The sequence below is a fragment of the Zootermopsis nevadensis genome, unplaced genomic scaffold, assembly GCF_977971745.1.
Source record: "Zootermopsis nevadensis isolate Lab colony 2312 unplaced genomic scaffold, Znev_1.0 Znev_ptg000002l, whole genome shotgun sequence".
Classification (NCBI taxonomy): domain Eukaryota; kingdom Metazoa; phylum Arthropoda; class Insecta; order Blattodea; family Termopsidae; genus Zootermopsis; species Zootermopsis nevadensis.
Genome location: NW_028259134.1, coordinates 10,455,527 through 10,483,299, shown reverse-complemented (window position 1 = coordinate 10,483,299; position 27,773 = coordinate 10,455,527). Strand labels below are relative to the sequence as shown.

The window sequence follows — 27,773 nt, the reverse complement described above, 5'->3', positions numbered from 1 at the left end:
TAATAATATTGGAATTAAGGTTTCAGGACAATATAATACCGACTAAGCTATCGGTACTGGACATTGTTCTCAGTAAACGTAAGAAGGCAGCAGTGTACACGGAAAGGGGGGGGGGTCTGGTTAGTGTAATTTGTTGTTCGGGGAGACCACGTTATACATAATAAACAGGTATGCCAATATTATAACGTTTCGTAACAAGAAAAAGAAACACTAATTGTCCGTGCTTGATATTACATATATAATTAAATAATAGGATAACGAATATTTTTTTACGTATTCTGTTGCCGAATAGCTGTATAAATGAATATTCAGTTGTCAGTTTATTTCCTACCTTGCCTAAGGTGATGACTAGTGGTAAGAACCAGATCAACTGAACGAGTGACAGAGGCCATCTAACCACGTTTGATATTGTGTTCTCGCCACCGGTAAAAGGATGAGGTGGGTAGGGTAAGTGATTTAATAGAGTATTTTTAACCTTTTGTTAAGATTAATACCATAATTTATCAGGATACGAAGCAAGTTTCTTCTACCTGCTTCCCATTTTAATGCTGTGGAGGTTGCAAAATGTATTTCAGTTCCACACTTGTGTGATCGAGTAGAGATGCTCAATTTTATTTATTTGTGGATTATTTATCGACGCTCTTATTAGCCCAGACTGTATACAGACACCTGGGTGACGTTTACATAGCACATTCGTTGACTCTTGCTTTCCGATATAATTATGAGTACGGATTTGTTAGTATAATCTCCTGTATTCATGAAGGACAACCGAATTGCCTGTTGGAAGTTGCATGTTTGTTTTTCGTGAACTGATGGGTAATTTGTATGTCTGAGGATGACTGCCTTTGAAAGTCTGAGGCAGAAGACTGAAACAGTTTGCCAACTGGCTTAAGTTCTGATGTAATGTGTGTGAAGTATATAGAAATATTGGTTTCATACTTCTTTGGCATGAAAAGTTAAATGTATTGACACAACTACTGCATTCTCTCAGAATCTAACCTGTTAGTAGAGAATATATTTATGTGGTGATACTGTTTTGAGTAAGTCTCACTTGACCCTTACTTCAGCTAACATTTAATGTTTGAAACTTTCGTGACAACTGAATTCAGAGAAGTATTTTTGGACAATCAGCCATGTGAATTAGTTTAAATTCAATATTTTGGGACTGTCTGTACCTCCATCATCACACTACTCATCATTGACATAATGCGTAAGACCATGTAGATGATAGGAGACCCAGAAACACAACAGTAGTTCAGATATTACATCAACCTCTTTACATAGGCTTAAAAAATATGTGATATTGAATATGTAATGCAAGACAAACCATAGAGTCCAGAAGCAAAACATTGTATAAAATAAAAGTCTATTCAGTTAAAGCCTTATAAAAATTATGTTTGCTGTAAAATAGGTTTTAAATTTATTAGTATGAAATTTATTTTAAGTAAATAACTGTATGAGTGTTGTAATATTATATTTTTAAAACCTGCACAAATAATTGTTATGGTAATACTATTATGAACTTCAATGGATCTCGTAGTTGCTCTAACATAATGCTAGATTTCACATTTGAAATATGTCACTTCTAAGTCTGATATTCAGAATGGTGGTAACCTTTAAACTATAAATTTTTCTCAGAAGATCAGCTCTGATAAATCCTGGGTGCAAAAGCTATAGACATCAGATATGAAGATCACTCATTCTGATTTAAGCTTTCTCTGCGACTAAGTATAAGGAATTATTCTCGAGCTACAAGCCATGTAAGTTGATTTAATGGAGAAAACACTGTTTGGAGAACCATCTTCATTCTCGACCTCAGGTACTGTAGTTGTGGGAGATCCTGTCCTTGCTGTGTATATACCTGACCTAGTTCTGTGTTACTGGCTGCACATTAGCCATTAGGACTTGATATGCAGAGTGATGTGTTATCCAGTTGGAAAGCTGGGCCAAAAATAGCAAGCATGTCACTCTGAACACCAAGCCCTATTGGCTAATGTGCAGCCAATTATATGGAACTGGGTCAGGTATACACAGAGCACGGATGGGATCTACAACTACAGTACCCTGAGGTCGCTCATTCTGTTTGTTGTCTTTTTTTAACACTGGACTGCATACTGTTTCCTGTTCCAGGTTTACAGTTTGGTTCCTGTCAGCTGTCGATATTGCCCTCATTTGCTATGTAGATGCTGTCGATAGAATGAATTTCAAGTCCTGTCAACAAAGCAGTTTTTGCCGGTATGTGTGAGTTACTTATGTTTAAGCCCCCCCAAAAAATAGAAGATGCAATCTCATCCACATTCTTCTGTAAAACCACAGAAGTCTATAAGTCCTTCTAAATGTTTATTTTTTGTTAGTGTTGGTCTTCTTGGCTGATGAAGATGGAGACAGTATGTTTGTCTGGAATGTTGGTATCTTACAACCACACATGACATTACAACACAGAAGTCAAACATTGAAGTCTTCAGTACTTTGAGAACCTATCTCACATTTTTATGCTGTTGATGAATCATTAGTTTGTTAGCTACTTCATATACTTGGTAATAATTTCTAATTTCTCCTATCAGCATTCATATGATAATATGAACATAAGTGGGTCTCACTAAATTGTCTTATTAAATTGTAGAATATGGCAACATTTTATAACAGGCCAGCCTTCTGGGAAAAAGTCCACTGTATAGGCAGGTACCAAAAAACTGACAGGGATTTGTGATGGTTTCACAGAGTGTATTACCAAGAGCTAAAGGAAATTCTGTTTTAAAAGAATGTATCATCTGTAAGTACCAGGGAATGTGTTTAAATTGTGTGTTGTGCCTATTGTTGCTGCCTGGAATTGGTATATTAAGGCATTTTTATTAGAAAATCTTACATTTACATGTAGTGAAAATAAACTTTGCAGCATGTTCACGAGACGAAAGTTATGTCTGTTAAAGGGAAGGAAATTTTAGCAGCAGTACAGAGAATCATCCTATTCTGTTTCCATTTAGTGTCACATAAATGACCAGTGTTTACTCCTGTATTAGTAAAATATGAAACCGATTTGCTCTTTACTGTTTGTTTAATGTGTCACTTTTGTTAATCTTTTTAGCGAATTGCTGATGTCTCTTTTGCTGTTACAGTAGGTTCATTAAGAAGTCATATTTTTATTCGGTTTTAGGAGGTGCCGAGGTGTTCAACCTGGAAAATCAAGTTATGAACTTCATCTAAATACATTGAAAGTTGAACCATCAAGCATTGAAGCTGAAATGGTTAATACTGAGAATGGTGCTAGATTTCGTTTTCAGCTCTTTGCACTTCAAGATGGAACATTTAGGATGAAGATAAATGAATGGGCTCCTCTTAAACCTCGATATGAAGTACAGTATGCTCTTCAGGGTGAACCATTGTTGAATAAGTGAGTGCAGTAAGATATTTGTAGGATTTGTGGCATAATAATTGTGTGTAATGCAGATAATATAAGATTTGGCTAACAGAAGTCATAATTGAATTTTACTGAAATGTGTGGAGGCTGTATTAGATGACCTCATTGTATCTAGTTACAATTACCTATTGCTAAACTTATAAATTGAATGCAGTAAACCTTTGTATTTGCATTCCAGGATGAATTTTTTCCTGTAATTTACATGATACTTTTTTCAATTCCAGTAATTGTCCTGCCATGTGTGTCATTTTACTCTAATTTCTTTTTCCCTTATGAACTTTTATTAACTGTTGGCTGCTTTGATGAGTTAGTTGCTGTATTGGAAGCATCATTAAGCATTATTTTAGCTTTCAATACATGAACACTTTCAAGTTAACCTATTATGCATTATTTGCATAAAGTGCATGAAGTGAATGCAATATAGGGCTGGTGATGTCTGTCTGCATGATTAAACTTGAGAACTGCTGGATAGATTCATGTGAAATTTGGTGTGGTTATTATGTCATTGGGCATTACCATAAAATTGTGCTTCTCAATTTCCTGTAATCGGTAATACCAACATGGCAGATGAACAAACTTATGAGATGGGATGAGCACTAGTGCCACTTACAGTGGGGTCTTACAATTATGTATGGTAATAGATTTTTGGAAAAAAACAAGACTTTGGTGTAGTAATTCTTTGTTTTATTTAAAATATCAACAAAGAGAAAATGTTTACTTGTCCATTATTAAATCCTGTGACCCCATGCACATGAGTCCATTATGCTACCATAGAGCTAATGCAACTTGTAACATGTCTGTAGTGATTTACATTACTTAAAGAAGACATTTTGATTTGTACAGTTGGAAACTGAAGTTGTCTAAATAAGGTAACTGATGTGATCGTTTATGAACAATTTAGAATTGGCAAAGAATATGTGTGTATTCCAGTATTGATTACACCTTTCCAGTTTTGTTATTTAATCTGTTATCTGAGTCTGCTGCATATACTGCAGTTCTTTTATTTAAATTTGCATGTTTGATATAGCATGGTGACAACACAAAAGGAAAGAAAAGGCATTTTCTTAGAATAAACACTCAACATACACCAGGACTTTAATAAACATATGGATGCCTTGTGTTTATTTGGTGAAACAACTTGGAATGTCAGTATAAACTCTGAATAGGATAGTCAGAAACCATCGTGTCATTAAAGAAATATTTATGAATTAAAGATGGAACAGTGGATAATGTCCAACAAGTATATTATTGCAACCTTGATAATGTTAACAAATGTTTTTAACTTGCATCTTGGTGGTTAAATAACAACTTCGTACTTACTTTATAGAAGGAAGAGGATTAACAGAAGGCTTTGTTTTCAGTGTTTAGTGTTATTGAGTGATTACAAAGTGATGGTTGTGCTGTAATATCTTTTCATGCTTGCAATAACTACATTATTCAGTGTGATTTTATACCATCAAGCTGTTTGTTACATTTTACAGTGCAAGTTCATCTGTAAAGACTCTGTGCATATGCATAGAATCCTAATGTGATATTTTGGAGTTCTTTGCACTTAATTCCAGGGCACACAGGCACTGTTTTAAATGGTTGGTGAAATGAACAAGTTTCTCTGTTTGCATTTATTTCATTCCAGGACCTCTTTTTATAACAAAGTCCTCTTACAGTGATTTAGTAATGTGATGTCTTTGTCTTTCTGACCAATGATTTTTGTATTCTGTGACAGGTTGAAAGTCATAGAGAGGACAGCTGAACTTGTTTCCGTTGAAGCTGGAGCAAATAAAGTTACTGTTCATGCTATTCCATTTCATGTAGATTTATTCTCTGGAGATGAACTTGTGATTTCTGTGAATGCCAGGGGACTTATGAGATTTGAACATATGCGCCTGAAACCAGAACAGTGAGTATACAGTATTTTATTTTCAGGGTTAATTTATGTAGCAATCTAATTCAGTAAATTTGTAAGTTCTATCAACTTTAATTTTAAGCTCAGCCTTTTAAGGTCATAATCAAATTTTTTTGTATATTAATTCCTTAACAGATTTTTGTGAGATTCCATATATTTTTCCTTTAATGTAAGAGTATTACTAATGTGTTTTGCACTCTCATTGATTTTAAGGGGCACTTACATGCAGGCCTAATTAAATTTTTATGTTTTTTGATCAGTTTGTAATACAAATTCGAAGCCTTCTGAATCTGTGCTGTTCTGTCACCAATCCATTTATGATTAGTAATTCATTTGTTTGTTTTGTTGATAAGATTAATAATAAAATACATGCATATGTTTATACATTGTCTGCAGTCTAACGGTGATTGTGATCTATTGGAAGTGTTGTCAAATTATACATTGCATATACCTGTATAGCAGGTTAACCAATATCATGATGTATTAACAATACCACCCCAAGGTTTCATTTGTCAGTTCTTACATTTTTATATTTGACTTGTGAAAATTCAAACTGTACTGTGAATTTCAGCCTGCAGTGTTACAAATACACCGATTTTACTGATAGTTGAATCTGTTCCTATAAATTCTATATGTAAGGTAGTATTTCCTGTCAGAATGTCTAATCTAGGATCCTCAGATATATCAAGTTCTGTAGTTACTTGTTCTTTAAAACTAAATTTCTTTATCTAGAAATTTCTTCATATATATGATTTATTTACTTATCAACATTCAGTTGTTCAGTCTATATCGTATTGAATAGTAGCATGATTAATTAATAATGTATTGGAAAAATGTGGTCATGGCCTAATTTAGGGCACTATTGTAGCATGTTCCTAGAGGAACTGAGGAAAACCACAAAAATCATTGGTTAGAATAGCTGGTCTGCTGGCCAAGATTTGAACTTGGGACCTCTTGATATGGAGCGGGAGTACAACCACTGAGCCACGAAGTTCAATAATGTATCTAACTTAGGTGATATCTTAATTGTAGGTTTGCAGTTAGTACAGTGATATGCCATTGATATTTTTTTGCTTCTTACTGTAATATTAGTATTACCATTCAGATTAGAAGTGCTTTTTTTGTTAACAATAAAAATTAAGTAAGCCTGTCGGTAGCATTGTTGTAATTTTGTTTATAGAAGTGAAGGTGGAGAAAAGACTGAGGGTGAAGATGGTCCACACCATGATGACACTGTTTCTGATCCTGGAGCATGGGAAGAAAATTTTAAGTCTCACCATGACACAAAACCAAATGGTCCCACAGCTGTGGCATTAGATTTCTCATTTATTGGTGCTCATTATGCATATGGCATACCAGAACATGCAGATTCCTTTGCTCTTAAATCAACAAAGTAAGTCATCTTTTACATTTGGTTATTGTTTCTCATCCCTTTTTACTGCAGAATCTCAACAAAATCTGGATTTCAATGGATGCAGCAATAGAAGTATCTTTCTATAAAGAATGAAATTCTGAAACTGCAGTCCTGAATCAGTTCCAATCATGTTATTTCTCTCAGATCCCTTTTAATTTTAACCCATCTCAATCCTATATTCCCAAGTGGCTACCTTCCAAGAGTTTGTCACCAGGATTTTATATAGATTTGTTTCCTCGTAACAGCTACATGTTCAGTCCATTTATTAGCTTATTTATTTAATATGTAACCATATATTGTCCATCAGCATACACTCTGTAGTCTTTATTATTAATGTTTGGATATTTATGCATGTCTTCATGGTCAAGAGAAAATTCATTGAATAGATTTTTTAAAATTTATAATATTTTATGTAACTATATTAAATTGCTATAAAAACTTGCATATAACTTTCTGTAGGATTATGCATGTTATGAAATCATTCCAACAGTTGTCACTCACTGCTTTTGAAGATGCGATCTTATTGTCTAGTTATGAAAGCGCGTTCTAGATATTAATTTGCAGTGTGCTATATGTCTTCACTAGTTTTGGTTTAGCATCCTAAAGAAACTGAAGAAGGTTTTGAACTCCATGTTATCTTGGTTTCAGGAATATGGATCCATATCGACTGTACAACCTGGACGTGTTTGAGTATGAGCTAAATAATGCAATGGCTTTGTATGGTTCAGTACCTGTTCTTATAGCACATGGGTGAGTACATATGCAGTTTCTAGTAGAAATAGTTGTATGATTACTGTTCATGCTTGCTTCATGGGTGCTGATCATGTTGACCCATTTTCCTATGCACATGCTTTTGAGTCCTTTAATGCAAATAAACAATAAAAAACGTCCCAACAGGTTTCATTCTGTGGGAAGGTGAATGAACATGCTTATAAGAATACCCACTATATATAATTTTGACCCAAATGCATATCTTGTAAGTATAATGAACATTAACATTGGCCAATTGTGCAGGATTCGTTGCAGCCATCACTAAATATACTGTCAGTACAGTGATCTGTTTGCAACATGTGACTAATAAAGGAGATAAAGAAATGCACATTTACAAATTCAGTATTTACTAGTCTTTGTAATTGTTTTAGTGTTTTAATTTTATTTTTTGCTCATGAACTCTAAGCAGGCCATTAATTTATACTGATTTTAATAAAGAACTGCAAGGGATTGTAGGTATCTTCTGAAACCAGCTATCCTCCTGGTCTCTGTTCCAGGAGTACCCACACCGTTGGTATGTTTTGGTTGAATGCAGCTGAAACCTGGGTAGATATTTTGGGTACAGCTGACCAAAATGTTGTTTCTTCAATAGTGAACTTTGTGTCAGGATCAGCCACTCCACCACAGGTTGATTCTCACTTTATGTCTGAGAGTGGCATCATAGATACATTCTTCATGCTTGGTCCAAAACCAAAGGATGTGTTCCGACAATACACAAAGCTGACTGGAACTGCTCCGTTACCTCAGGTATATAAAACAAATGTATTAAATTTATAACAAATAGCTCACCACATATGCTTTAAGTATTGGTTATAATAGAAAGTATATGCATGAATCAGTAAATACAAAATTCATGGGTTTGCAAATTGATGAGCACCTGCCTGAATTGGAGAAATCATATTACCGAAGATAAGTCACATGTCAGCAACACTGACACAATCAAACATGTTTTCAGGGAAGTGCATATTATGCAGACAACAAAATTTTGAAGTCTCAAGTTTCACACGTCTTTTACTTATTGTCTTACTGTTTCAGTATTTTGCTTTGGCACATCACCAGTGTCGCTGGAATTACAATGACCAGGATGATGTGAGAAATGTTGATAACAAAATGGATGAATATGATATTCCTAATGATGTTATGTGGCTGGATATTGAGCATACAGACAGTAAGAAGTATGTATTAAATGTGACAGTAGTATAATGAGCTGTAATTTCTACTGCAAGTTCCTAGGTTCTCATCTGTTCACATTGAAATTGTATTTCTTAGCAACCATTTTTTTATAATATTCCTTTCTAATTTTATAAATATGATGAATTTTGATCATAGCCTACCTGGTTTTTATTGATAACAGTTAATTGTAATTCAACAGTCTACCATCAAATCTCACAAGTCTTGTAAATAAAAAGGCACAATTTAAACCAGCATTGAAAAGATACTTAATTACACACTCCTTTTACTCTGTTGATGAATTTCTAATGTTTACAAGTAAGTCGTAATTTATCTATTGTATATAATGGGTGGATTTAGTTGTAACTTATCTCTACTTCATGTGAACCCTTTGTTTGTATTTTTGTGACATTTATATAATAGTATGGCTTGTATTTGTATAACATGTATTGTATTATTATGACTTATTCTACATCCTGTTGTCATCTGACTAACTTATGGATCCATGGAATGTAATAAAGATGTATGTATGTATGTATCCTTTCTCACATCTTTGTATTCAAGTCTCTTTATCATAGCATAATTTGTATGAAAAGCACTTTGTATGGAGTATAATTAATAATGTGTTTGTTTTATTTGTCAGGTACTTCACGTGGGATCCAATTAAATTTTCTCAGGCCACAGAAATGATTAATAATTTAACAGCTAAGGGTAGAAAATTGGTGACTATAGTTGATCCCCATATTAAAAGAGACAGTAATTATTTCCTCCATAATGATGCAGAAAACAATGACTACTATGTGAAAACAAAAGATGGAAAAGTTTTTGAAGGTGAGCAACTTTTAAAGTTTTCTTCTTCCCATACGAATATAAAACAATGTTTATTCAAATACTATACTTTTTTTTAAAAGCCTTCATAAATAATGTGCTGGTTATACATGCATGGATAGTTAAGGCCTGCATGATGGGGAGTGTGCATATATGCATGCTTCAAAAAAGAATACTGTTTCTCAGTGTGCACTCTATTTCTGTCATGCCTCAATGGAACGTACTGCCATCTAGCAAAAAAAAAATTAACACTGTGATGCAGCTCTAAGTCGTAGTATGTGCACTTACCCCAAGATTTGGATGGCAGGGGAGAAACAGGCAACCACGCAAGACAGAACAGTAGGTTTTTGGCATAATGATTTTCTCCTAACTACCTTGATGGAATTGCAAATTAGTTCTTGAAATGTGTGAACAGTAAGTCCCGCAAGATATTAAAAAGAATTTTTCATGAATTACTGAACTAAATCCAATGGAAATAGCTGGAGAAATCAAATGATAAATGTTTAAAAAATGTGAAATTGTTAGTAAAGTAGCTAAAAATTTAAACAACTTGGAAAATTTGATTTCTATGCCTAATAAATATGTATTGTTCATAATATATAAAAAATTGACTATTATTTTTAATAAAATAAAAAAGCCCCGCCTGGTGATGCAATGGCTTACTTATTGGTATTTTAATATTGCCATTCAGATAATAATTCTTGTCAATAAAATCCTCTTAGGCAATCAGCCACATCAGTTGGTTAAAAGAAGAGACTGGCATATTGAACACCATCTTTGTCCCTCTGTCCATCCGTCATTAGGGTTCAGATGTGACCAAATGCCTCAAACATCTCCTATATATACCTGCCCAAGATTGATGCTCATGGCTGGACCCGAGCCAGTCACAACTCGGGCAAAGTCAAGTGCTTGCAATGTTTGGGCTTACTTTCTTATTTGAGTTACGCTGGACTACCAAAACATATTTGTCCCAGGGTACTGTATTTGGCTCATAGTGAAACTTACACTCCTATTAAAGTTGTGATGCAGGCAGATCTCTAGTGCTTGTTTTACAAGGTGGTCCGTGTATCCTGTTACTTTTCTAGTATCATGGTGTTGTTTAAATCATACATCAGTAATTATTTTCTTTAAAATGCTGTAAAAATCGGTGTGCATGTCTTATTCAGCAGCACGTGATAGTTGGATAAATACAATCTCTGTGTATTTATGCAGTGAATATGAGTGTAGTGAATGGAGCTGTCATTTTTTCAATCACTTTGAGCTTGGACCTGAAGAAATTACTGTTTAGGAAATATGTTCAACACTTTTTGCTGTAAAAGTTTCTTTTTCTTTTTGGGACACTTCTGGTGCAGAAATCGTTTTGTAATAAGTTTCCTAATTTTCTTTACATAACCATTTTCTAAATCTGAATATTTTTAACATTATGTTCTGAACTGAAAAGAAATATATCTTTCTTGTCTTCCCATCTCTGTTTATTATTTGTGATTGCTTCAGGTTGGTGCTGGCCAGGGTCATCAAGTTACTTGGATCTTTTGAACCCAGAAGTTCGCAGTTACCTTTCTTCACAATATTTGTTGCAAAATTACCATGGTTCAACATTAGACTTGTACATATGGAATGACATGAATGAACCATCAGTTTTTAATGGACCAGAGGTTACAATGCATAAAGACTGTCTGCATTATGGAGGCTGGGAACATCGTGATATTCACAATATTTATGGTTTGCTTCATGTATGTTTTTTTTAAAAAATTACTACAGTTTTTGGAAATAGTGGTATGAGAGAAATCTTTTTATCAGAATATTATGCAATTAAATGTAACAGAAAGTAGGGGTATTCCCCCACTCATATGCCTAAGCAATAATTATGTATACAGATATGAAATAAGGTAAAGCTCCATGTATTCTTAAAGTAAGAACTGGAAAGAGATAGGTGGACAGCTTTACACTCACCCTAATTAGCTTCAAATGCTATTGGTTGGCAGACTGGGTCGGCCTTGTGAGCTGTCATTTTATTTAATCTTGTACATTGTGTCCCATTGGTCATAACCTGAAGTTGAAAGGTAGTCAGTGGTTTGACACAATTTTTTCATATTCATTGCTGTTTAGTATTGTTTTTCTAACATGCATAATGCCATTTTCAACAGCATTGCATTTGTTTGTTCTTGTAATATTCAAGCACAGTCATGTCAAGCAGTTAGATTCACTTTCCTGATGCTGCTATACAAAATAGTTATGAAAAGCAACAATACCACTGTTCACAGACTTTCTGCGAATATGTTGAAACTTCATGTAACTCGTCTGATATGGCTAATAAACATGGTATTCAACTTGAGGTTATGCGACTTGGGACACACACTGTTATTGTATAATGTGCCCAGCAATATTTTGGCCTCAGGTTTTGCTTAAATAACCACTCTGCCCCTTTTTTCCCCCCTCTCTTGAATTATATTGTCCTTTATTATGAAGTAATTCCAGGGAATTTTGTGTGTTTGGTTGATGTAACACTAGTAGCACTAACCATGTGAAAGGGTGGATAGTTTGCTTATATTTGTGATAATTTTTTATATAGTTATGCTGCTAGTGTTGTCTCTGTTTGAAGCTTGAAATAGCTTGTATGATGAGCTATGCTATTTATTTATTACACTATAATTATTATAATTTAAATTTTAATGACAGTGTAAATTATAATAAAATGTTTCAGATGGTCCATTCCACATATTTCTAATTAGTGAAGGTTAATTTAGATTCTTAGTTAAATGTTAAGAATTTTGGTTGATTTGCTCACTTGTTCTGATCATTGCCCTCACATCCGTGCATTCAAAGTTCACAGTCTTTCTCTATCCATAGTTCCACACCATTCTACTTATGTTCTGTACACACATGCAAATAATTCAGTGCTTTTACCACCATTCAGGAAACTGCCAAAATGCCCATCATAGCTTATCGGTGTCATTAGTATTGTGATATTAAAATTTTTCTGTAATAAAACTGATGATGCTTCAATAGTAAAGCAGAACAGTTGAAAATACATTTTGTGTGTGTATGTTTCAGAAGATATGTTTGATATTTGTATGTTTTAGATATCATCATATGAAAGTTTACTGTAGCAGTGATAGAACTGTTCTGTGAAAATTTATAAGGCTTCAGTGAGAAGATCAGTAGCAAATATCATATGTGTGTGTTTGTATATTTCAGACGATATCAACATATGAAGGCTTACTGCAGCGGTCAGGTGGTAAACTCCGACCTTTTATTCTGACACGATCTCATTATGCAGGCTCGCAGCGTTACACTTCTGTGTGGACTGGAGATAACACAGCAGAATGGGGTCATCTCCAGATCACTATTCCCATGTGCCTGTCACTGTCTGTGGCAGGCATCTCATTTTGTGGAGCAGATGTGGGTGGATTTTTTAAAAGTCCAGATGCTGAACTGTTTGTCAGATGGTACCAGGTAAACACATAAGAATGTTCTAGTACTAACTCTCTCACTGCCTTATCAGGAAGTTCTCTTTTCATCCCTATTAGACAGACTATATTTATGTACATGTAACTTACATGCATGCTAGTCCATGTTTCTTCATGAAACACAACAAATAAGTGGTATATGTTTTTTATGCATTTGACAGTGTATATATCTTGTTATTTCATATAAATATGTTATGCCTTCAAACAAAGTGGTCTGTTGTAAAATGCTTTGATTTAAATATTAAAAAAATGGTATGAGAGATTTATCATAAAACACAAAACTTATTTGCAGATGAATACATTTTCATGGCATTTTGTGCCTGTATGACATGCCAGAATTTTAGGATGTCTACAAAGTCAGATATATCACAAACTATGTGCAGGAATTGCTAAATGAGGAGCAAGAATGTGAGCTACAAACATACAATGCAAATAACTTGATCTGTCAGATCAGTAAGCCTAATTGTATGCCAGCCTCTTTGAATTTAAATATTTGGACTGAAAAATATGAACTTTTAATTAATTAAATTCAAGTTATGTCATTTTTACTGCAGACTTACATGCTGAGCATAGGAATTGATACTAGTGACATCAGCATTGTGCTGAACTGGTAATAAACACTGGACACCAATTTCAAAACTAGGAAAAATGTAGTTTTGATTATAAATACTTCAGTTTCTCAAAAATAGAATCATATTTTATTTGAACATGAATGTGAAACTGTCACAATTTAATATATAGAATTTTTATCTTATGTACACTGTTGTCTCTCATAGATAATCACCTTGAACATATTTTTTTAGGCTGCAGCTTTTCAACCATTCTTCAGAACACATTCCCATATCGATACCAAGAGGCGTGAACCATGGCTGTTTGATGAGCATACATTATCATTTATAAGAGATGCTATACGCAAACGGTATTCATTCCTACCTTTGTGGTACACATTATTTTTTGAACATGAACAAGGTGGTGCTCCTGTGATGCGTCCTTTGTGGGCTGAATATCCTTCAGAAGTGCCTACATTTGCCTTGGATGATGAATACTTGTTGGGTGAGTTATTACATTTCTATATTAAATTTGTAATTTTATATTTGATGTGTAAGATTTGAGGTTTTCACAGCCGTGATTATGAATATTTCTGTCTTCTGGGTTGTTGCGCTGTGTAGTCTGGTCGATGTTTACCAATGTTTCAGAGGTGATACTGCCTCCTTCATCAGGGCGATGACAGAGGCAGCATGACCTCTGAAATGTTGGTAAACATCACCAGACTACACAGCGCAACAACCCAGAAGACAGAAATCTTTATATTTGTTGTCTTAATGAGATCATATCAGATGTAGAGGTTTTGTAGTTTGCTTTGGATGATAAACATTGGATTAATTATGAAATTTCTGTGTCAGAACATTAATTTTGTATATATTAGCATATTTCATTGTATTATATCAGATGTAGAAGTTAAGTAATATTGAATTGTTCAGGGATAGTGCATTATAGTTAATGTGCTTCAAAGGAAATGTGAAGAAATTTGTCCACAGCAGTAGTTGTGTTTTCTACGCTTCATATTGTGTACAGAAAATGGTGGACACAGTTCTTATAAATGACTTCTAATTTATATGTGAGTAGTCTGTTATGCATTTTATGATATGGTTCTGATTAATAAAACTTTTTATAATTTTTTAGTAAGAGTTTATAATTTGAAATTGTTTGATGATGTAAGTGAGGAATGACAGATATTGAGAAACTTTCCAAATGTAAACAGCACTGATGAAGTAAGAAATGCATCCAGAAATTTGGCATGGAAACCTCTTGAATAACTACCTAATTTGAATTGCAGTAATGGTTATTAATCTAGTTTCATTCTTCCTTTATTATCCTTTTAATTGGATGCCACTTGATGTATACATCGTACTTATGTATTCCAAATAATTTAAAATTCACCAAATGTTTCATTGGTGTGAATTCTGAATTTAATCTGAATATTTTACTTTATTGTATGTCTTCTAAACAGCATGCTTATACATGAAAAAAGAATGCTTCAAAGAATCGTTTTTACTGTTTCAGGATGTTTGTGTACTAAAGAGTAAATGATCCTGTTACAGGTGACAAGTTGCTTGTACATCCTGTGGTGCATCCAGGAGTGTCGGATGTAAGCATTTACTTCCCTGGACCTCAGGATGTTTGGTATGACATAGACACCCACAGGAAAATTCAAGGAGGGGGCACAGTTAAAATACCTGTAACAATTAGCAAGGTACCACAACATAATGTGTGAATTGTCTTTTTACCCCTACTCACTCACTCTATGGTGCAGGAAATTCTTTGAAAAGCCAGTTGTATACTCAGCTTTTCAAAGAGTAGCCCGCTTTCTTTATGGCACCCAAAGTTTCATCACTGTGTTCACAAAATCCCACCATCAGACTCTGTCCTGAGCTAGCTGCATCTGATTCACTCCATTGATTCCTATCTCCATCTTAACATTATCATCGCACATACACCTAGGTCTTCTCAGTGGTCTGCTCCCCTCAGGCCTCCTAACCAGTACCTTGTAAACACCCGTCCCCTCTCCCATGCGTGCCACATGTCCCACCTACCTCATCCTCCTCGATTTAATCACTTTAACAATATCAGATGAGGAGTACAGACTGTGAAGCTCATCATTATGCAGTTTTCTCTATGATCTGTCTCCCTGCCTTTTAGGTCCAAATATCTTCCTCAACACTGTTTTCAAAGACCCTCATCTATGTTCCTCACTCAAAGTGAGAACCAAGTTTTGCACCCATACAGCACAATTGGCAAAATTACATTTTTGTATGTATTAATCTTTAGATCTTTTATATATATTAGATGAGAGGACAAAAGATTTTGGACTGAATGATAGCATTCCCTGAATTTAATCTGGTCTTCATTTTGTCATGAATGTCATTATGACTTGTTAGTGTCATCCCTAAGTACTGAAATTTTGTCACATTTTCAAACAATTCATTAGGTGTCCTTATATTCTGGTTCTGTCCTGGATTCTGATGGTGAAACATAATCATATACCTTGTCTTTCCTGCATTTATTTCTAGGCCATCATCCCTACTAGCCCTCAAGAGTGTTTCTCTGTTCGCTTTTATAGTATTTATATTATCGCCCTGCAGATTAATATCATCAGCATAGACCAAAGGCTTATGTGTCCTGTTCAATTCCAAACTACCCTGTTTTTCTTGGACTTCTTGGCCATTCTGAATTCTAAATGTATCAGGCAAATGTTTACCTACAATGATATAAATTGGCACTGGTACAAGTTTTTGAAGAGAATTACCAATAACAAAACATACCAGTGTTCCTTTCACTAATTCCATGTACTATGTAAAATAAGCCCTTAAATGTCCATGTACAGTGTCTTTCTTCCCATATCATATCCTGTTACACAGTCTTTAATGTCTGCAGGTTTTAGTTTTGGCTTGGGGTGCCACCAGTTTGGGGCACTATAGTTAAATAAAAAGTAATAGTAATGAAACATTCACTTTTTAAGCTATTGTGAATTACAAATTAATCAGACGGTAATTTTAATGAATGAACCTTGCTGTATGTTCTTTTCAGTACAGTAAATTAACCTAAATAAATTTTCTGAGTGTTTTAAATTATATTAGATAGGCATAGAACTTTTTTCTTGTGAGTCATATGTAGACTTTGCTAAAGACTGTACGTAGCTGATGTACTGTAGCATTATAATTTAATTTTATCAGCCCTTTTTAGGTATTCTTCAAGCTCTAGTATGAGTGTAGTACACCATATGGGCTCATCCATGTCTTTCTGTCACCTTTTTAGGACTCATATGGCAGTGAAGTTCTGTTGCAGCTAATGATTTCATGTTTTGTATTTCTTTTTATAGATTCCAGTATTCCAAAAAGGTGGAACCATTATTTCAAAGAAAGAAAGGATTCGGAGATCATCTTCACTCACACATCATGATCCTTATACTCTCTTTGTGGCAGTAGACAGAAATGTAAGTCCTTTGTGTAGAGTAATACAATGAGAAAGGTAAAATAAGATCTAATGCAAAATTCAAGATTATATTAGTTATTGAATGAATACAGAACACATCTTTTCTGTTTGTGTTTTTAATTCTGGACTGCATTAATTATATCTTGTCTTTGCTCCATGTTCATAGTTTGTACTTAAGGTCCATAGATATTTAAATTCTCTTCTTGATGCCACTTCACATACTCAGGAAAGTTTGTGTTCACCTTAATTATTGGAATGAAAATCTGACAAACTTGGTTCACTCCATAATTTTCTTGGGAGTTTTGTATTACATTTCTGGAGTGTGCTATGTATTCTGGGAATACTTATAATATATTTTATTTTTATTTATCATTTGGTATGATAGTGTCACTGCAATTTATGATCTTGGTATGTAAATTTTCAAATATAACAGAAGGGAAGAAATCCATACAGTTTATGCTTCAAATTTTCAGTCTTTGTAGTAAGTCCTGGTTGCCCTTGGTGGATTGGTTGTTAGCGTGCTTGCCACTTTACCCAAGGTTTGTGGGTTCAAACTCGGCCGAGGTCGATGGATTTTTAAGGGTGATAAAAATCTGTAGCACAACTTCCTTCGGAGGGGGAGTAAAGCCAGCATTCCCATGTTGTTGATTTACTACATGTAAAAGAATCTTATGAGTAGGGTTCGGATGTTCTTGACCTAAAAAACCGAGAAATATGCCCCAAAAATAGCGAAATATGACCCAAAACAGGCAAAATATGACCTAATTTGTTATGAAAAAGTATTCGCTAAACTTTAAAAAAAACCGTTTTGTATTTTAATCATGCTATTTGTTTACATATGCATGTACAACTATTACTTTACTCGATTTCCTAGTCGCTTTAAGTTGTAAATGCCTCGTTTTGGATCAGCATCAGATGTTGAGAATACGTGCTCCTATAACAATAAGATAAATTTGAAGAAGGAGCCTTTCGTTAATTACAAATAAATAAATAAACAAAATTCAAAATATTAAGTACTTCTCCTTTCTTGGTAGCATTACAATATATAACGATGTGCATTTTCATTGTCTCAAATGAAAATCTTCTTGGATTGTTGCACAGTATGGTCTTGTAACTTGAGACATCATAAACATTTCATGGCGTTATCGAAAATTACAGTGATAGAGGAGTGGTTTACTGTATCAAGAAGGTATAAGTCACCAGGGTGGTCAGCAAAGACTGTGCCAATAACGAAATTTGCTACATACCTACCGCAGACATCCGTTGTTTCATCAATTGAAACCCAAATCTTATTGTCGCCCACAGTACATGCAAATTCTTTTCAGAGCATCTTCATAACAGGCAGGTACATATTTTTTTCGTAGTGTTGATTCATCTGGAATTAACTGAGTCATGTACTTCTCGAAGAAAAATTTGAACTGCTCATTGTTCAGTCTGTTCAATGGTATAATGCAAGACGCCATTATTTCACACAGGTCCTTTGAAAATTCCAATGCCTTGTTTGATGGTGAAGGTGTTCCAGTTTTATTGAACAGAAGTCGTTGCTCGCTTTGAGGACTATTTTTTCAGCTCAAATTATTTTTATGTTTTGCCATATCACAATGTTGTTGCACATTAAATCCCTTACCAGCTGTAACTTTAGCTTCACAAAGTTTACAGAACAGAATTGTTACATCAGAACTAAAATATTCCTCGCTGAAATCTTTGATGAAACCTCTTAACTTGGCACTTTCAGAACACTTTATTTTTGGCATCTTAACTAACCTGAAGGATTCACAAGTAAATATTTTATACCCAAAATATAACCAAAATATGAATTTTATCCTCAAAATATAACCAAAATATGCATTTAACTACAAATATGACCAAAAACATAAAAATGACTTAAATATGCATTTATATGCAAAATAAAAACAGCATAATTGTGATTAGGATAACCCAGTAAGTGTTTAATTTCAGTTTTGAATGAATATAGAAGCCCCAATAAAAATATGACATGTCATGAACATCCGAACCCTAGTTATGAACATGATACGAGATGTTCCGTAAGCAAAATTCAGTGGTCATTTTTTACCCAAATCTCTTCTGATTCACTACTAGATGTCTCTAGCAGACAAATCAGGATTGAGTAGAAATTGTGCAAAGGCAGTGGGCTTGTCACTCACTACTCAAATGCACTCTACAAGACTAATAAGGACAGGTTACCTTGAGCAGCTGTCCCGGAACAGGTTAATAGGCCCAATCCTTGTAGTAGTAGTAAGTCCTGTCAATTTTTCATCAGTTGTGATCATTATGACTGTCATATATTTCCTGTCTTACCTAAATACACTCATGTTGTATGTTGTATGTCTGTTCCTTCAAATCACATAGCTTTTGGAATTGTACTGGAAGAGTTTTGGGCTTATTTGAGTTCTCATGAAATATTTTATAAGTATGACTTGTTATTTTCAAAATTTGGAAGAATTGGTTGGAAGCAGCCACTAGATTCTTTTCGTGAGCTTTGTGGTTTATGTTGTTACAGTAAATAAAACAATATCATTGTTTGTGTATTGTCAAACACTAGTATAGGCATCTTCTCAGTCAATGAGAAATTTGTGTGTTTTTGTTTCAGGGGTCTGCATCAGGTACATTATACATTGATGATGGCCAGAGTTTTGACTACAGAAAACAGAAGTATTTATATTTATCCCTGGAATTTAATGGGAACAAATTAAGCTCAAGGTATACAGTTTTACTTTATTTTATTAAGTGCTCAGATCAGACCACAATAGCATACTCCTTCAAAGCGCATGATCTCCTAGCATAATCTTGTGATTAGGTTTACTAAGCTAAGTATCTATGCACCATAGTTCAGCAAATGTCTGAACAGGTGAAGAATATACCAGTATATTCAGGATTTATTGGCCTATATACGGAAAGAGATATCCGATCATATAAATCTATACAAATATTAGATACTGAGCCCAATTTTGATACTGTCTACTTCTGGAAATCATAAAATACTTTTTCTCATGTAATGTAAAGTTACCCATAGTACTGAACATGAGTACTGAAAATACAAACTGTCAGCATCATGAACAAATCTACTGAGATAGCAGTAGTTTAAGTTTGTATACAGAATCTCTATTAAATGTTTAAAACCTAAATGTTTTGATATAGTTAATGTAAGAATTATGAGATGTTTTTATGTAAAAGTGGGTTGTTTACATTAGTCTTCTTTTAATTTTCTTCTTTTCTTAAAATATCAATAAAAATGCAGAATTTAGCTTGTTAATACAATTTATGTGTCTGTACACCAAGAAGGCATTTGATACTGTTGATAAAAATGTGTGGGGAAAGGGGAGGGGGTAGTGTGAGCAGGCATATGGTGCTTCTTTGGGAATTGAAATAACATCCCAGTTTCCTTCAGGAAAACGTTGATGGCCCCTGTCTTTAATTAGATAGCCACCAGTAAAGGCAATATATAACATTAATGACAGTAAATGTATATATAATATTTACAAAGCACTTCTGGTGGCAGTAAAAGTTTGTACAGAGTTTTCACATTGATGACCAATGAGTCAGAATATTCCAGAAGGTTGCTTTCTCTCAGCTGTTATTTTATAATATTGGGAAGGAAGTAGCTGTATATGACCTTATGACACACAGAAATATCAGCTTAAACTGATGAAATGAGAGAAAATATCTTACTAAACAATAATGTTGATCATTCAGGTAATGGAGGAGAAACAACACAAATAATAACAAGAGCATGGATGATAAATTCTGTATTTTCATCATGAATAATTCATGATCAGAGATCCCACTGAGGTATTAGTGCTACCTGCTGTTGGTGTTTCTGATGGCCACTATATAAATGCATGGATAAACACACCCATCATATTCCAGATAATCTGTGTTAGATTATTTTGTTAGTATGATTTATGTGCTCTTTTCTTACACGTTATTTTAACTTCATGTTAAATACACTGAAGGTTTGTACAACAGGAGCTTGTGAACCAAGCTTCCTCCTCTCTCCCACACTTCCCCATTCTTTTTCATTAGATTCCATGAACTGTTGTCATAGATCATGATCATCATTTTAGTGGTAATAATAGCACAGTGTAAAGTTGTGTTGGCCAGGTTCCTCCCCCTTGTAACGTGTGTTTTTCAACAACAGCACTTTATTTTAGCAGGTTATTTGCTTTTCAATATGTTAATTTAAGCACTTTGAGTGAAACTCATTCCTATTTCTGTGATGGCTCTTATGTCTAGCAGTGTTCAGATAAATACTAATACATGTGCTATTTGATTCATTATGATGCAGTATATATTAGTTTCTCTCTTTTTTTATGTCTTTCGTTTGTAATGCAGATACCTCGATGCTGCATGGTATCCTTCTAGATCCTGGCTGGAAAGAGTTGTGATTTTGGGTTTGCCACCAGGAGTGACCAATGCACAAGTGGAGAGTAAAAGTAAGAACTTAAATTTGCCATTTTTTTTCTTACATTAATAATCAGATGATTAATGATTAATGAATTAGATACACACAGGAAACATTAATGTCTTGGTTGATTGAAGTTGTTTTATGATACTGTATCAAAGAGCTCTGGATGAGGTCCAAGATTTGTACTGAAGTCACTGGAACGGTGTGCCAAGTGTGCCCGGTTATTTTTAAAGATACTGTGCCAACATTTTCTTACTTATCGAGGAAAACTACAACTCAAAAACATATCTCAGGATAACTGTTTGAAATGTTGACATGCCATTTGCACAGACTTTCAGGCTGTTAAATGGAATTATTATATAATATGTAAAACTTTTGCATGTTATTATTCAAACTCTAAAAACCATCCTGCTTCTTGCTTCAGGTGGGGGCAGAGTGACTGTGGAAACAATGTATAATAGTGAAACACAAAGTCTTACTGTGAGGAAACCTGCTGTGAGTATTGCTGAGGAATGGACAATAGTTCTCCAGTAGAGTAGTAAGTAGTTTACTGTGAACTGTAATAAAGACAGGATTAAGAGCAAACATTTTATTGTGACACATTTCTTTGTTTTGGAATAAATCCATTACATCCATTTTGGAAGATTTTTTACATTAGCTTTTGATCTCATTTGCATAAACAGGAATACTTCACAAAGCACTGGCACTTCTCATACCTGTAATCGCAACTGCATACCTGATCTGGATTGTGCATTTTTGCTCTACATGTTGGAATGAATGAACAAACTGAAGTGTGCATATCAGAAGACAGATTCTTCTTTATATAGCAAAGGCAATGTAATTAAAATTTATAGGTATGGAAGGTCACATACAATTCTCCATTTATTTTCTTATTTTTAGATGTTAATTTGTTTTGGTTCTTGTATCATAATATAATAAATCAGGGGTTGTCAAACTTTTCAGATGTGTGGCCATATTTACCCTTTCTTGCTACCTTGCAGGCCTTAAGATTATACATGAGGACAATTTATTGAAACACCATGGTAATTTTTTAAAATGCTACTGAATTAGGTCTGTTAGTACTATAGCAAAGAGGCTAACATATTACTCAGTAAAATCAGTCGTCAGTGAGATACTTTACACTGCTTATGCTGGAGTATTCTGTCAGTATCAGGTTTACTTTCTGTTGTTGCAATTTACAGTGCATCCCTCCAAGTGTTCATAAGTAAGATGCATCCTAGTTCTTGTCATGGCATTCTTTACTAAGCTGAACAGTTGCTTATTGATGTAGGTACTGCAAAATTCTTATGATATTATCTAATGTCAAGTCACAGTTTTTCAAAGCTTTTTGTATGGAACATCGTGAAACCTAGACATCAAATTCTGACTAATTTTTACTGGATTATGTTTTGGATAACAAGGTGGAAAATGGAAGACAGAATATCGATGTTGTTCAAGGTGTGAATCTACCTTGTTATCTTTAGGTTTAGGCTTTTTGTTTTTTATAATCTTGTACAGCTCATATTTGGAAATGGTAGAACTATGGGGTATATTTCTGTCATTGAGTCAGTCATGAATATCCTGTGTGTGTGTGTGTGTGTGAGAGAGAGAGAGATTGAACTAGGATCAATGATGATCTATACATTTGGCATGGTGCATTATAAAGTACCAAGGCATAGCATGATCTAAGTTCAGTTTTTCCTGTACCCAGTCATAACACTGTCACTTGATTTTCTACGATAACTACCTGCCTACCTACTGTCCACAGATGACGATGAAAACCCTGCTGGGGGAAGTCGTTTTTGGTGCGGGGGTAATGTTACTTATCTGGACTAGAGGGCTGCTATTGGTGGGAAGTGTGATACGTTAGAGTTTTACTCTACTGCACACAGACTGAAAACATCAAGCAGTTAAGAGTAGCGTGTAGTGAGCGCACTTGTAATGTGTTCTGTGGGTGTTGCGATAATATTCTAGATTAAATCACTGTGCCACTGTGAGGTAAACTTAAAGCTGTACCCATTTGAACACATGAAAGCCTGTCGTCTGTTGTTCGTTCAGTGGTTGTGGAACGAATGCTTTTAGGATGGGTTGTCACTCACCGCGAAATCTTGCGCATGCGTGTATATCGAATTCCTAGCAGGGATTTTCTCCTGATTTGTGAACTGTACCTACCTGTTCACTGGATTTGAATATCAGTGAGGCATTTGGAATAAATCCTCATTTACTACAAGGATGTACTATAATAGTAAGGATATTGGTGTCTGTATTGCTAGTACTAGGAGTCACAGCAGAGTTCCTTGCTGCCTCCATCATCAGGGTGATGAGTAAGACTTCTACCATACTACACAGCACAACAACCCAGAAGACGGCCATCATCTGAAATTGTCGTGGTTTTATATAATTCATATTCAATATAATACACACATTTTTGGAATACTGTAAGATCAGCAGTCTGTGGAAGGGGAATACTTTATTACCATTAGTTTAATTTGTCAAGTTATGCCACATATTGAGGACACTGCCCTTTAATGCTTATATGTAGACCCCTTCAATTCCATTTCTCTAAGAATAATGGTACATGCATATATTATATTTATTTGTTACAGAAGTATGATTTTAATGTGTATAATTACAGGTATTTCTTACACATGTAGAACTTGGTATTTTTGCTTTCTTCTTCTCAGTCCTTTAGTTGTTTTGCAGTAAAAAGTTACATATATTTATAGCTTGTGCAGTTTTACAGATTGAAAAAGCTTTCCAAAGTATATTTTCTTCCCATCGGAAATCCATGGCATGTTAGATATCTCTATAAGATGTATGAGGCTTGCAGGAATATATCGTGAAGAGTTTTGTTAATGATGTGATGCACTCTGTCCTTCGGTGTTTACTAAATTGAAGGGTTAAGTTGCACAATGCTTGATGTGCAGAAAATATGGGCTCAGCCTCTGCCGGAGAGTGTGTCTGAATAGAGCTGAATCTGTGGTGAGTTTGAAGCAGTTTAAGCTTCCTAACATTTAAATTTGGCAGGAACACGTGGGTGGGGGAGAAAAATGATGAGGGAGCAGTTTTGCTGCTCTGGTTGGAGCAGTGTTCTCACAAATATTTATTTAGTTTCTCAGCAGTGATGCACATTGTGGGAATTTGAAACCTTCCCTATGTTCTTATTCTTTATCAGAAAATTGCAAGTCTGGACTGATGGAATGAAATGAAAGCTTTAAAAATTGAATGCATTTTGTCCACAGAATGTATCAGTTTCATATGATTATTGAACAGTGATAACTTCCTTATATAGGATTGGCCAACTCGTGTTTTTAGTGAGAAGCGTTTTCTTTGCGGTACGGACTGAATTTTTAAATACGGTTTATATGAGCTTAGGTTGAAAGGGTTAATTTTACTTTGAAATCGTTATTGAACATGATCATGAATCAAAATGAGAAGTGTTTATATTTATAAAATAGCCAAAAAAATAAAAATAAAAAAAGTTTTGCTTAAAGGAGGGGCACTGTGCAGTAGTAGAGGTAGAGTTTATTTACATTCCATAGATCCTTCATACAATATACATAAACTTCAGAACTTTCAACACAAGTACAAGAACGTATTTCACATATCAATGTACATAAACCTCAGAATTTTAAATAGAAATACAATACTTGCTTTACATACAGATTATAGATATACATAAAGCTTAAAAATTTTCAGCAGAGATGAAATCATCAACAGAATAGAAAGAGTGAGTGAAGAGGTAATCTTTCAATGCAGGCTTGAATACCTTTATATCATAATTCAGACTTTTAATTCTTGGTGGAAGATTATTAAATAACTTGATACCTGTATAGTACGAGGCGCGTCCCAAAAGTAAGTTTCCCATAGCTAGCAAACCTTATATTGCGCGAAGCGACTGTGCGTACGTGATAGAGCAATGACGTAGCATGGCTCATGCACTAACGGCACTTCCCGCGTTCTCACAGTAGCATCGTTGCAGCTGTTGAAGATGGAGGTTCTTATTCCAGCTCCCGCCGATTGTGAAGTGCGGTCAGTGATAACGCTAGGCCGCACACGGCTCGACGGACAGCGAGTCTCCTGCAGGAGTTCAGCTGGGAGGTGTTTAATCATCCACCCTACAGCCCGGACCTCGCTCCCAGTGATTTCCATCTTTTCCTACACCTCAAGAAATTCCTGTCCGGTCAGCGTCAGCGTTTTGAGAATGACAGAGAGGCGGAGATGGTTGTCACACAGTGGTTCCAATCCCAGGCGGCAGACTTCTACGACACAGGTATTCAAAAGTTGGTCCCACGGTATGACAGATGTCTCAATTCCGGTGGCGAATATGTTGAAAAATAGCTGGACACTTCTGTATCTGTTGCAATAAATATTTCCATGAAATTGTGTTTTGTTTCTGTAAACGGCCCCAGGGAAACTTACTTTGTAGACCAGCCTCGTACACTCCTTTTTGATATTTAGTAAGGTTAGCATTTGGCACATAGAGATCATGTTTACATCTTGTATTTAAATTATGTACATCTGTATTTCTTTTAAATTTATCCAAGTTTTCCACCACAAATGATAGCAAGCAGAGTATAAATTCACTTGCAAGTGGAAGTATATTAAATTTACGAAATATTTTCTACAAGGTACCGTACTTTTGACACCTGCCATTATTCTAATTATTTTCTTTTGCATGTAAAAAACTTTATTACTGTCTGTTGAATTTCCCAAAAAGATTAATCCATATGACACTACAGAGTGGAAGTAAGCAAAGTAAACTAGCTTTAAAGAATCTATTGTCATGAGTGGTACAACTGTTCTCATGGCAAAGCATGCAAAGCTTACTTTGGGAATAATATACTCAATGTGTTTCTTCCAATTTAAGGTATTGTCAACTTGTACGCCAAGGAATTTGTTTATTTCAACTTCCACAATTAATTTTTCTTCAAAAACTATATTTAACCTAGGATATGTCTTGTGCTTCGTAACAAATTTTATGAAGTTTGTTTTTTCAAAATTAAGTGCCAGTTTGTTAGCTCTAATCCATTTGTTTATGTTGGCAAAGACATCATTCATGATACTTTCAAGGTAGATCAATTCTGGGTGTGTAATAATGATACTTATATCATCAGCAAAAAGAATAGGTTTGGACATAGAGTTTATAGTTGCCGGCAGGTCATTGATATATATGAGGAAAAGAAAGGGTCCAAGAACTGAACCTTGTGGCACTCCGTGATTTACGATACCCCATTCTGAATGGGTATTATGATTGGTATGGGGGCTTTTAATTTCTACTTGCTGCCTTCTATTATTTAGGTAGGATTTAAACCATTGTCCTGCTATACCTCGAATACCATAAAATTTCAGTTTCGTTTGTAATATTTCATGTATTACACAATCAAATGCCTTGGCTAGGTCACAAGATATTCCACCCACATGCATTTTATTGTTAAGGGCACATACAATTTCATTAGTGGAACTAAATAGAGCCTTTTCTGTGGAGAGATTTTTTTTAAATCCAAATTGTTCCTCTACAAGGATGTTTGAGTTTAAGAAATTATTTACTCTCTTGCACATAACTTTCTCAAAAATTTTAGAAAATGTTGTCAGCAGTGAAATAGGTCTGTAGTTAGAGATGCAGGATTTTTCACCCTTTTTATACAGAGTGATTCAGAAGTATGTTTACAAACTTTGTATGCGTGTTCCAGGATCAAAAATAAGAAAAAATGTTCCTATGAACATGGGGCCGCAAATGTCTGCTGGCAATTTATTCTATAAGCACAAGTGTTTTTTTATTAGTTACTAAAATATGTATATATATGTGATACCAAAACCAGCATCTGATTATCTCTTCAATATTTAAGGTTATTTCAAAAATATAAATATCAATTTTCATCTGTACAAACCTTTGCCTGCCATGACTGTGAAAAACTGGATTGGACACCACAGTCTTGTAGATAGTCACTAATGTTTTGATGAAACCTGTTGCCTACATCTTTAGGGTAAAATACAGGGGCAATAAGTTCAGCAGAAACATTGGTAAAGCAGTGTCTCAAGCCAGACCACAATCCCTGTTCTGTGTTGTAAACAGTGTTAAACTCTTACTATTTTCTGGTTTGATTGAAGTATTGGGGTCAGCATCTCACTTCTCTGATTCTTGGATGATTTCAACTGTTTCTGTACCATAAATGTGGTTCAATATACTGTCACGTTTTTCCAGGACCTTCACCCTCAAACCACCCACTTCAAGAACTGCATCTATGCCCCCATTTACACCGGAACTGTTGCAAACTATTTATACAACCTTTGCTGATGTCAAACCTAAAACAGTAAATGTAAGTTTGTTGGTTTTAATTAATATGAGAATGATGTGCTTATGTAACTCAAAAGGTATG

The 27,773-nt window shown here is 34.7% G+C and overlaps 1 protein-coding gene and 1 long non-coding RNA gene across 7 annotated transcripts; one reads left to right on the top strand and one right to left on the bottom strand.

Moving 5' to 3' along the window:
- The first annotated feature begins 107 nt into the window (after positions 1-107).
- GCS2alpha (glucosidase 2 subunit alpha) lies at positions 108-27,739 on the top strand. 5 transcript variants are annotated; one of them, XM_022071981.2, is made up of 19 exons: positions 108-168; positions 342-447; positions 2,131-2,235; positions 3,155-3,391; positions 5,142-5,315; positions 6,502-6,714; positions 7,384-7,485; positions 8,004-8,253; positions 8,542-8,681; positions 9,320-9,507; positions 10,999-11,237; positions 12,703-12,960; positions 13,778-14,027; positions 15,077-15,228; positions 16,855-16,968; positions 19,579-19,688; positions 21,321-21,421; positions 21,818-21,888; positions 27,599-27,734. In XM_022071981.2, the coding sequence occupies exons 2-19, from the start codon at positions 434-436 to the stop codon at positions 27,689-27,691; spliced, it is 2,811 nt and encodes a 936-aa protein (XP_021927673.1). In that variant the 5' UTR covers positions 108-168; positions 342-433; the 3' UTR covers positions 27,692-27,734. The 5 variants fall into 5 exon arrangements, with proteins under 5 accessions (XP_021927673.1, XP_021927674.1, XP_021927676.1 ...); XM_022071982.2 differs by lacking the exon at positions 108-168 and having other exon boundaries at positions 175-438; positions 27,599-27,739; XM_022071984.1 differs by lacking the exons at positions 108-168; positions 27,599-27,734 and adding an exon at positions 22,077-22,355 and having other exon boundaries at positions 175-447.
- Positions 21,968-27,599, bottom strand: LOC147875063 (uncharacterized). 2 transcript variants are annotated; one of them, XR_015536985.1, is made up of 2 exons: positions 27,285-27,599; positions 21,968-24,370 (listed from the first exon to the last, which is right to left on the bottom strand). It is a non-coding gene; the product is annotated as an uncharacterized LOC147875063 (long non-coding RNA). The 2 variants fall into 2 exon arrangements; XR_015536984.1 differs by having other exon boundaries at positions 21,968-23,769.
- Positions 27,740-27,773: the final 34 nt, after the last annotated feature.

Coding starts and splice junctions, on each gene's coding strand:
- GCS2alpha (XM_022071981.2), top strand. Junction 3,392..5,141: donor GGTGAACCATTGTTGAATAA/GTGAGTGCAGTA, acceptor ATTCTGTGACAG/GTTGAAAGTCATAGAGAGGA. Junction 21,889..27,598: donor TTACTGTGAGGAAACCTGCT/GTGAGTATTGCT, acceptor ACGTTTTTCCAG/GACCTTCACCCTCAAACCAC.